Source organism: Papaver somniferum, chromosome 2 (assembly GCF_003573695.1).
Source record: "Papaver somniferum cultivar HN1 chromosome 2, ASM357369v1, whole genome shotgun sequence".
Classification (NCBI taxonomy): domain Eukaryota; kingdom Viridiplantae; phylum Streptophyta; class Magnoliopsida; order Ranunculales; family Papaveraceae; genus Papaver; species Papaver somniferum.
Genome location: NC_039359.1, coordinates 179926619 through 179938036, shown reverse-complemented (window position 1 = coordinate 179938036; position 11418 = coordinate 179926619). Strand labels below are relative to the sequence as shown.

Here is an 11418-nt window from a genome sequence, read left to right as displayed (position 1 = left end):
TTGATACCGAGAAGGAAATGTGCAGATTAGCACTAAAAAACTAGTTATCCGAAGATGATGAGTCCCATATCCAATTGGTAGGACAAAAGAATAAAGCATTTGAAAGTGCTACCGTGGATATTAGAGTTGAAAATATAACATCCGTCATTTATTTAGATGAACCGGATGTGGATGACACCAAATCCGTCAAAACAAATCTGCAGTAAATTGACTATTTCATTCAACAAATTCAAACATTAGTACATCAAATTCTCAAGGCTGAATTGGGGGCCATGGAAAATAATTAGGGGCCTCATCCAATTTATACCCACCCCATAAAAGATAGAGGGCTTCCAAAATATTGGTGAAAATACCAATTTAGCCTTCTCTAATAACTATCCTAAAAATCTCATTAACCACTAACCTCGGCCCCCAATCTTCATTTCAATCAAAACTTCTTCTCCTCTCATTCTTCTTCTCCTCTGCTCCCTCCCTCCCACTGTCTCCCATTCCATCAACGACTTATGAGAAAAAAAATTTCTCACCGATTCATCGTCGTAAGTGAATTAAAACCCCCTAATCTAAGTTGGGTTTGTGTTTAACTTGATTTGTTGATTGAAAAATTAGGTTTTCAACTGCCAAATTGCAGTTACAGTTCCAGGGTCGTTAACCACGATTTTTTATTGCTTAACGATTTTTGATATGCATATTGAATTGATGAAAAATCGTTAACCACTAGGGTGTAGTAGATAACGACCCTAAACCTGGTTTTCTGCCCAAGAATAATGTCGTCCGAGAATTTCTAAATCGTTAACGATTCTTCTCGACGACCCTTTTTAAATACGAACGACTCTGTCTTATGCAGAACCACCTCTCTGTTCCAAATAGTGATAGGGTCGTTGGGTTCTAAACATATTAAGTTAACGACTCTGTGTGACCTAACTAGCTGGAGTCGTCAATTATATCACACTTGGTTGACGATTTTTCATAACCTGCAAAAATTGCAGGTTTGAGTCGTCAAAGGTTGTGTCAAGTAATTGACCACTTCTTAGAGTCGTTCGTTTATTACCCTCTCAACTTAACGATCCTCTCTCTGAGTAGTTCCATAGTGTACATGAATCGACCACTTGGAGCATCATTCATAAAATTTGAAGAGTTTAGGAAGTTTACCTGATTGTTTTGAGCTTCGGGTTCTTCATTTTGAGGATTGGTTCCTTCATTTTGAGCAATAGAATTCCTCCATTGGAATCACTCATTTCAAATAACCCTAAATTTCCCCCCCAAAACTCAATTTCTTCCTCTCCACAACACAAAAACACAATTTTTCTTTTCTCAAAATTTTATCCCTAAATCTGATTTTAATCTAACTAAACTAATTAACAATTAATTAACACTCAATTAACACTAATGATTTGGGGTAGCTTAGCCATTTTTAAAAAAGTGCGATAAGGGATAACTCCCAATTACTATTTCATGACCTTTTTTTTGTCCTGTAGATAGGGTCCCAATTATTTTTCCAGGGCCCCCAATTCAGCCTTGCAAATTCTCTATGGTTGTCTTCAGTAAATTAGGCCGTTCCAAAGTGGAGCCTTTTCAGGGCATAATTTAATGAGCAATGCTTTAAGATCTCCAACTTCTTCTTTTATCTTCTGCAGTGACTCCACCCCTCCAGAATGGGGAATTTGCTAGATACGCATCAAGAAAATAATCAATCAAACTCAAAAAAGTAAACAGCAAAGATTGAGAAGTGAGAGAAAAGGTTAGAAAATAAATACCTTTGATAACCAGAGAACGTAAGCTGCAGCAAGAACTGCCTGTGTGTGCCAGTCTTCAAAGTCGTCATCCCTGATTGTCAAGCATGACTGGAGTAGTTGGATCTCATCAGCCATAAAATTATGTATCACATCTTTTACGTTGAAATCATCTCCGTGAAGGTCGGCACCATCTCGAGCAGCAATACCAAAACGCTGTACCCAACACTGAGAGAGGAACCTGCGATGACCCCATAGAGCCTGAGAAACAGGTGAGAAATAATCGTGTTAGAAAAGACATTCTTAGTGAATTTTCATGATGCGTGTCTCCTATTGTAAGGCTAGATATTCAAGTCGATGCTGAGGACTAAATGAAAATGTTCGAGGTCATAAATCATAATATCATACCTCTCTACCTACATATCGCTTTATGAGCATTTTATCCCAGTCTAGCTCCTCCTGTCAGACCACAAAACAAAGGAAAGATTTTTTTTTTTTTTTTGAGAGAGACAAAGGAAAGATAATGTGAGTTCAAGCATGCTTCACAAATACAAGCACAGTTGCCGAAAACTAGACATGGAGGAAAAAGCATTGATTGTCCAAGTCTGGCTAGCTGTATAAATAATAAATGTTTGGTAATCTCGGTGCTGAAAGGGAAAGAAACAAACCTTCCATACTCGACAAAGTTCCGGGTAGGAATTCATGGATACATCTTGACCATGCTTTGAGATGCTCGACTCTAACAACTTAAGGAATAGTTGCTGCAGTAAGGACGAATAATAAGTCGTTTACCAGAGGAAAAACGTACAAACATTTAGAACTATTTCAATTCATGCAACTGATATAAATTACAAATTTGAGAGTCTGGCTTCGACCTAGTCAAGAAAAAAATGGACATGTTAGCAAACACATGCAGTAGAATTAAGAAGAAATGGGAACTCACTAGGCGATAGTGGAAACAGCAATTGTCAGCAACGTGCAACTCGGCCCATTTTTTTGATTTCATCAATTCTTCTAGCACCTGAAAAAAAGACATTTCATCAACTAACAAAAGCTTTTCCAAACTAAATTACCAAGGAAACAGAATGTAGAAAGAGTGAGTTTCATCAGGAACAAACACAAGCAACATGCGTCGGAGGCGGGCAACAAAAGGTAACAGATAAAATAGGGAAATAAAAGCATTCCCTGGGAGTTGTAAACTAATGACTAGACTAGCCTTGATATCAGTTTCAGTTATAATTTCACATTAGCTGGGTAGTACATGGCTTAAGTATGCCACTTCAATAGTCATAAAATCTGACCTGACTCCTTGTCAAGTAAGAAACGAGCCAGCAACGGTGATACCACGCACGATAATTCATTTTTGATTTCTGCGAAGGAAGTAAAAAAGATAAAGCGGAAGGCGTCAACAAAAATAGTTTTTTACTGCAATTTCATGCGAAACTAGGACAATCACTGGTGACCAACAACATGAAAAACAAATGCTAGGAAGGTTACATGAAACGTTATTAAAATGAAGAGTTAATAAACCGTCATTCATCTAATGATATCTAGTTCTGAACTAAAAACTAACCTCTGCTAGTTTCTCCACAAGCTCAGATTCCTTATAAACTATCTTCTCCATGTTTGGATGTGTCCCTGCAATGGTCTTGACTACCCAGCGCCTGTCAAAAACTAAATTTAGTACTAATCGATGATCAGACTATTTCAGAGTGATTAAGTCGAATAATTCTACTTCTTTTATGAATGAGTTCAACAGTGATAACTTAATAACAGAAGTGAAACATATAATTACAGACACCAGTAAAAGGTTTCCACTTGAAGAAGGTTTTACTTCTCTTGTTAACCTTCACTCATGAGTTGTTAAATATTCATTATTACCTATGGCTCCAAGCATTTTCACTTTTTGGAGCATAAGAGAGAATCAGGGATGAAAACAGAAGTTCGTCCATCAACGGTGATGATTGTTGCTTCTTGGAAATGACAAGCTTCCTGCATAACAGACACGATACAACCATTCAATTCAATCGAACTTATGAAATCTGATCTTGGCAATCCTAAAAAACAAAATCGACTGTCCAAACATAGTCTATAAACCTATAAGAGAAATAATCAACTAAACCTTGAATTCCAAGCAGTGGCAGAGTCACAGCTTAGCAGCAAAAGAGCCTTGCTATGCATCATTACTTCATTTTCAAAGAAGTCCGCTGAAAACTGAGAGCTATCTGCTGCAGTTTCATCCATTGATTTACCCCTATTTGTGGGTAAGTTAGTTAGCATCTTATATTGCGTATCTGCAGCCTCAAAAGCATGTTTAGCAGCAGCATACAAGGGAAAGAGCACTTCAGTTGAAATGGCCAACTTGTGATCTCTATTCCAGAAAATGGAGTTGCCGCTGGACATCTCATTCTCTGAATTCTGCGCATTATTAGCAGATCCATATGTCTCTTCATTTAGCGCTGCAAACTGGGATGGATGTAAAAACCCTACTTCATCACTGATGTAAAGCAAACGTATTATGATGGCTAACAAAAAAATCTCTGAGAAATTCCAAAAATATGACTAAACATTGAATTCAACATTCTTACAAACGGAGTACAATTCTTGCAAACGGATTAAAATGAGTGAAATTCATGACAAGGAAAAACAACTTGAATATGTTATAAGTGGAAAAAATAATTCACTTTTGCTGAACATCATACATGGTCTTCATATCAATTGCCACATCTAGACTAGAAATAATTGGTTAATGTTGTATAACTGGATACAAGTAACTTAATCGGCTGATACTCTTGTGGTGCCAACAAGCGATGCCCGTCAGTCATAAAACACTGTTCCCAAACAAGAAGTAACTACAATTTCACTACAACTTCTTCCAAATTAGGTCAAACTTACATTGGCACCCACCATGGCAGTGGTTACTAGCTTATTATTGTACTTTCAAAATTCAAGGGATTGAAAACGTTTGCAGCATGTAATTCATGGCGAAGAAGACAAATTTATTGCTGCATAGGCAAGAATATAATGTGGCATTATCAATAGGCCTAATTTAGAGGTGATTGTCTTACTTTAAGAAAAATCAGAGGAATTACTGATCAAGCTATAACCTATTTATCCAACATAATCAACGAATAATCAAATATTGAACTTACATTAAAGGATCACTCTGAAGTATAACTTCCAATTGCTTCAAAATATTGAAAGAATTTCCTTCAAAGGTCAAATCTTTCAACTTCTCTTGAAATTTAGTTTCTTCCATTCCGATGAATCAAAAGCTTCTCGAAACAATCAGGATTAGATTGTGGAAGATTTGAAAGGATTTCAATGTAATTAGGGGTCTAGAGATTCTGACATTAGGAACATCTAAGGATTTTGAAGAGTCTTGCGAGATTGAGAAACAGAGTTTAGGGACGGTGAGAGAGGGAGTCTAGAGGAGAGATTTTGCTGGAATTTTGGAAGACTAGACGAGTGCTTGCAACGTGAGGGGTTGAGGAAATGCCCTGATCAAAATGCCAGACCCCTGCAAATCTAGTAACCAAATGACTTAAATCAATTTCTTCATTCTATGCCTATACAGAATATCAAGGACAAAACACTTGTAGCTTTATTGTTTAATTTTTGAATGAATTAAAATAAACTTAAAGAGAAACTCGTTGTGGCATCATCATTCAACAGGTTCAATTTACTCAAGAAACTAGTCCATGTCTCTATTTAATTACTTGAAATTGATGAAGTAGACGAAATTCACATTAGCAAATTCATACCATGAGCATCATTTACATTTTCAAATGAGGAATTTTCAACATTCACAGACTTCAAAGTGAAATTTAATTATACTAACAACTTAGATAAACCTTAAACCCCCAATAGATAACTAACTTTTTAACTAAAGATGTTTCCATAACAAAATCAATAACTAAGAAGACGAACACATGATATAAGGCTAAAAGGACCAACAAAGCAGAGACTTACTGAGAATTTTAAGATAAACCCATGAAAGAGGAAATAATCCGAACACTACCACCACAACAAGTATAGAATGAACGAAGAATCTCAATGAAATCCAGGATAACTACACTGGACCTAATAATGCCGAATACGAGATAAGGTCAAATAACAACAGTAACCTCAAAATATCAAAATACCTGCTAGTTCATTTTTATCATACTGAAAATTCCATAATTCTAACGGAATTTGATAACCTAAAATGCCCCTATGTATTCATTCATAAACAACAAGTTGATCTTCTTATATTCCAATACAACACAACCTCAATTATGCAATTCAAATAGTACGTACTGAGAAGGATTACAAATCAAAAATTTCTCCAAATTTAAACAAAAGCCACTACTCTAGAAATGACACATTTTATTTAAAAAGATACAAACAATAAATCCACACATAAATTTTTATTTCATAGAGATCAATGGAGCCAGAGGACCGTTGCCACGGTGGTGGGCGGATGAAGAAACAAAACGGAAGAAAGGGAACACTTTAGCCAAGGTGCATGTGCGTTGTTAAAATATGTCTATTTTGTCTATAAGAAACTCATAATGTTTCAAAACCTGCCTTCATCCTAACTTCTAACGACAAACAACTGACCTGGTCCTATCCTTCCTATCAAAATAACAAAATAACCAACTGTAACAATGGGAGATTGTGTCACTCTCAAACATTAAGCTTCTTAGAGAGAGACTAAGAGGATATTGAAATAAACTTGGAGCCTAACTTTATATCTATGTAAAAGCACTTGCCATATTTCACAAGTTTGAGAACCCAACAGCAATTGGTATACTCAGTTGATGATTAAATAACTTGTGGGGGCTGAAAGGATCATCCAAAATTTTGCAGAATCTATCACTAATTTGAATTGGGTCAATATGTTAAACTTTGAATCATGGCGCATGGTGGGTGAGTTATTACCTACAGAAACAAAGAGAAGTGAAGAACACTAACCGAGTACTATGAGAGTACTCTGTGGTATCTGACAAGTTTGAGAACTTAACAGCAATAGGTATACTTAGTGACCAAATCTGCAACATCACGTTACAGTAAACTGACACCTATAACAGTATTCCTACTACATTGACCATTTTGAGACAGAAAAAACTTATTCAGCACAGATATTTGTTTTTCTACTACTGTACTCTTAAAAGCATCAGCGCAGACCACTACACTCCTTCGTGGATAACTCATCAGGCTAAGACCAGCTAGCTAGCCAGTACTGCTGCCAAAAATACAGAAAAGTGGGCCAAACTAACAAGCATATCCTCCCCTCAAAAGCAAAAGTTTTTGTAGTAATAGGTTAACTTAACATTAGACTGAGAAAGTATTGTGATCAATAAAGTATATGTAATCATCTCACTTACCTGTAGAAAGTAATATCTCACAGCTTCTACCGTCACACGTTTAATTAAGATACATCACATGTGAAATTCCTATACTAAGTGAACACATCTTCGTATGCCACAACTTGAACCAGTGTATCGACACTCAAAGTTAAAACCAAGAAGAAATATAAGTGCAGAACACTAACTGAGTACCGTGAAAACGAAAACTCTGTTGGGAATTTCCTCGAACAGCTCAGAGGCAGCACCTTCAATCTGCTTGGACCCTGCGAACAATTGATAATCAAATTTCAGTTATGGGGATTGAATTTCAAAGCTTACTTTTGGTAAGAATCAAAAATTTAACTGCTTCGTGAATTATTTTCACCTATTGCTTTTGTTCTGTACGATTTGAACGAATGGGTTTCACCTATTCAAGTTTAATAAGCAGCTCCGAAAGCAATTCAATCGAACGGCTGAAAATTATGAAAACATAATTAAACTTCTCATCCTACGTGCCACGTCAGATTTGTCCGGTATTAGTTTTTTAATCATCTGTGACACGTAAAACGTTTAAGAAATTGACAAGTGTATGGGCCAAGAAAGTCCATGTCATTTAAAACCTAGAAATTAGGTGAACATAGAAATTTATAAAACGAGTTCCAAAAATTTCAGATTAAAACCAACTTATAACAGACAGATACGGGAAATACAAGCTTGTTTGTTTTCTCCAGAAGAAGAAGAAGAAGAAGAGAGAAAAATGAAGGTGGAAGAGATGAAGATTTTAAGTAATAGTGTTGAAGTATCAGCTATGAATTTCTCATATGAAGGTCAAATTCCAATATTTGCCAATTTCAGTCTTAAAATTACTCCTGGTTCTCGTTGTCTTCTTGTCGGTGCCAACGGATCTGGTAATTTACCCGACTATCTCTTTGTTATTACCTATTTTCCCAATTATTCGGTGTATGCATTTGTGGGTTAACATGGCTTGATGATAATTACAGGGAAAACTACATTGTTGAAGATATTAGGGGGTAAACATATGGTTGGAGGAAAAGATGTGGTTAGGGTTTTAAACAGCTCTGCATTTCATGACACTCAGCTTGTATGTAGTGGTAACTTATCTTACCTTGGAGGCTCTTGGAGTAAAACAATAGGATGTGCTGTGAGTTATTTCTGTTTTCTTTGTTTCCATTATCTTGATTATTTTACAATTCCATTTCTTTCTTTGTTACTCACATCGCCCAATTAAGGTGTAATTTCAAATTATTAGGAAGTTGTTGTTTGTTAATGTGGTCTTTTAGGAAATGCATACCATTTAAGGACGAGCAATATTAACATAACCTGAGTCGCAGTTAGATCAATTATTCTTAACAAATACATGCTTTATAAATATTTTGGGTTGGGATATTTGGCTTATTTTCAGGGGGAGATTCCACTCCAAGGAGATTTTTCTGCCAAGCACATGATATTTGGAGGTATATGCATTTACATGAAATTAGTATTATCAGGTGCAACGGTGTAAGAGAAAACTGAATGTTGCCAGTTTATGGTGTTGTTTGGTGATTGGGTACATATTTAAACTCAATATCGAGTTAGTCTTTGGTTAAGTTTTATATGTGTTAACGGGTTTGTGCTGTGGACACTTTGAACTATTCTAAATGGTTGGTACTTCGTACTTGCGCTTGATTGTCCGCTATCCAACCCGTATTTTTGTAGACAGATATGTACTTGACTGGGATCCAGTGAAGGCATAAATTTGTGTCACTTGGTTCTGTCCTCTTATTTGTCATTTTTCCTTCTTCTTTCTTTTGGACTTTGCAGTCGAAGGCGTTGACCCTGTTAGAAGAGAGAAGTTAATAGATCTGCTTGACATCGATCTGCAGTGGAGAATGCATAAAGTATCAGATGGGCAACGGCGTCGAGTTCAAATTTGTATGGGTCTTCTCCATCCGTTCCAGGTAGATCTTCTGCAATCCTATTCATGTGTCTCTGAGATGATTACACCTTAGTGTCCATGTATATATGTATTACCCTACGCGTGTACGTTTTCCTGGCTTGTGAGGAATTTTTGGCCTTTCTCTGGCACGCACTAGGATACAAAAGATTTGGCCTATTACTTATCTCACTCTCGTAGCGAAATCAAAAAAAAAAAAAAAAAAAAAAAAAAAAACGTGGCTCACTCTTGCTTAAGATTGCAATGGGCTAAAGAGAAAGCTAAAGAGGGTATGATGATCATAAATCTCTCAATCAGGCATATGTAAAAAGGAGGGAAGAAATTTCATCTTTGTTTTCTTTTTTATTCGTAAAGGCCCAAACTAGTGACACAAAGGACGAGTACCTCCTTTGGGGTGAGTCATCATTAATAAAATTCTGGAGAAGCTAGGATACTAATCTTGTGAATGGAATGTTTACAGTGTCTGTAAACTTACAATAGACATTAGCTTCTCTCTCAATGTTTTTTGTATTCCAAAAATGACCTTAAGGCTCTGAGGAGGATTTTCATTGTGTGAGCATATGTGGAGATTTAGTGAATTTTGTTTGCCCCTGCGTAATTGCAGTAGTCTCTCAAAGATTTAATGAAGCATTTGTGAATGAACATGCATTCACTGGGACGACTTGTTTTTCCTTGCACATTTGTGTGTGTAACCATGTGTATATAGGAACGTGTGAAAATTGAACTTAAATGGAATCTAATTACGCCGAGCATGGCCTTCAAACAGGTACTGTTGCTAGATGAAGTTACTGTTGATCTAGATGTTGTTGCAAGGTTGGATCTACTTGACTTTTTCAAGGAAGAGTGTGAAGAGGTAAGGAACCTTCTTCTAATTGTACTTCCAGAACCAAAATTGTGTTAATATAGTGGATGCCTCGTGTAACCCACCTATCTCCATCATGTTGCAGAGAGGAGCAACGATTGTATATGCAACACATATCTTTGATGGATTAGAGACATGGGCAACAGATTTGGCATACATTCAGGACGGCGAGTTGAGGAAATCAGAGAAGCTTTCTGGCCTTCAAGAACTGAAAACTGCAACCAATTTGCTTTCCGTGGTTGAGTCTTGGCTTCGCGCTGAAACCAAGCGTGAAAGCAAGAAATTAATGGCTTCTGTTTCCAGTATTAGGAAGGCCTCTCCTTTCGATAACTCTCCTTTCAGATCGTCAAGGCACATGGCTTACTACCGCTAATCTCTTCTTTATTACCCCTATAGTCAAACTCCGTTGAGCCTAGATCGAGATTGTTCTATTCGTTCTGGCGGAATTTCACACTGCAAGGTTGCAGTATCAAGAAGCTCAAACTATCTGGCATGCAGAGTTCAAATAAACATATTGTTGTTGAAGTAAACCATCAAGTTATCAACTTGATTACTATCTTTTTAGGCATTACTTTGTGTAGATGTAGTTTGCCAGAAGATTTGGGTGAACATGATCATTAGTAGTTACCACAAGAATGTGTTTGAGCTGATATATTACTCATTTATACAGTCTTATATTGTAAAAGTAGTTGTGATTTGTCTGTTAAACATTAATATCATCATAGAAGGTGAGCAATCATTATGTTTTTTCAATAAAAATGCAAGTTTAAATTACTGATTGAAATAGAAAGGAATACGTCAGAACTTAATAAATATAGAATTTGGAGAGTTTGGTTAGTATTGCCTTTTGGTTTAGCAACAAATCAGTCCAAGTTTGAGCTAATCTGTATTGAGGAGGGATCCCCTCACACTTTTATTATCAAACTATCTCACATGTTAGGTGTTATTTTTGCGAATAAAAATCAAACCTAATGAATTTGAAGCTGATATTTTGGAGATATGTTCCTCTTACTAAGTTCTATACACCTACCAAAAATGAGCGTATTCCGATACATATAACACTACCATCTACTACTTTGAAAACGAGCCGTCGAAAATTAACGGATTTCTAGCCGTCGAAATTAGTACCGGTAGATTGTGAGGTTTTATATTTCGGAATGTGCTCATTTTTGGTAGATATGTAGAGCTTGGTAAGAGGAACATATCCCCAAAATATTAACTTCAAATCCGTTACGGTTTGGTTTTTATTCGCAAAAATTAGCCCAACGTGTAAGATAATGTGATAATAAAAGTGTGAGAGGATCCTTCCTCATCTGTATTTAGTTCTAATTTAAGGTGGATTAACTATATGCCAGAATAAAAAAGGAATAGAGTTAAATCAAAGAATTAAGATAAGCTTAAGGTTTGTTAATAAGCATAACTCATCTAATGAGGTGTTATCCAACTAATAATGGACAAGTTGGTTTCCACGTAAGTGATGACTAAGCCGTCTTCTACTCTCTGTATATGTATCCACAATTTTATGATTTGCTATCAATCAAG

General features: G+C 36.3%; 2 protein-coding genes across 7 annotated transcripts; one reads left to right on the top strand and one right to left on the bottom strand.

Annotated features, from left to right (window-relative positions):
* Positions 1 to 1366: 1366 nt before the first annotated feature.
* LOC113349908 lies at positions 1367 to 7513 on the bottom strand. Of its 6 annotated transcripts, none has more exons than XM_026593942.1 (12): positions 7446 to 7513; positions 7274 to 7344; positions 4883 to 5258; positions 3853 to 4227; positions 3612 to 3722; positions 3304 to 3394; positions 3032 to 3100; positions 2674 to 2751; positions 2399 to 2491; positions 2139 to 2189; positions 1755 to 1991; positions 1367 to 1664 (listed from the first exon to the last, which is right to left on the bottom strand). In XM_026593942.1, exons 3-12 carry the CDS (start codon positions 4987 to 4989, stop codon positions 1539 to 1541), a joined length of 1338 nt encoding a protein of 445 aa, XP_026449727.1. In that variant the 5' UTR covers positions 4990 to 5258; positions 7274 to 7344; positions 7446 to 7513; the 3' UTR covers positions 1367 to 1538. The 6 variants fall into 6 exon arrangements, with proteins under 6 accessions (XP_026449727.1, XP_026449728.1, XP_026449730.1 ...); XM_026593943.1 differs by having other exon boundaries at positions 7267 to 7344; positions 7446 to 7485; XM_026593945.1 differs by having other exon boundaries at positions 4883 to 5250; positions 7446 to 7485.
* Positions 7514 to 7728: 215 nt separating this feature from the next.
* Positions 7729 to 10652, top strand: LOC113349907 (ABC transporter I family member 19-like). The gene is made up of 6 exons (XM_026593941.1): positions 7729 to 7968; positions 8062 to 8222; positions 8484 to 8535; positions 8882 to 9018; positions 9781 to 9867; positions 9962 to 10652. The coding sequence occupies exons 1-6, from the start codon at positions 7818 to 7820 to the stop codon at positions 10247 to 10249; spliced, it is 876 nt and encodes a 291-aa protein (XP_026449726.1). The 5' UTR covers positions 7729 to 7817; the 3' UTR covers positions 10250 to 10652.
* The last annotated feature ends 766 nt before the right edge of the window (positions 10653 to 11418 follow it).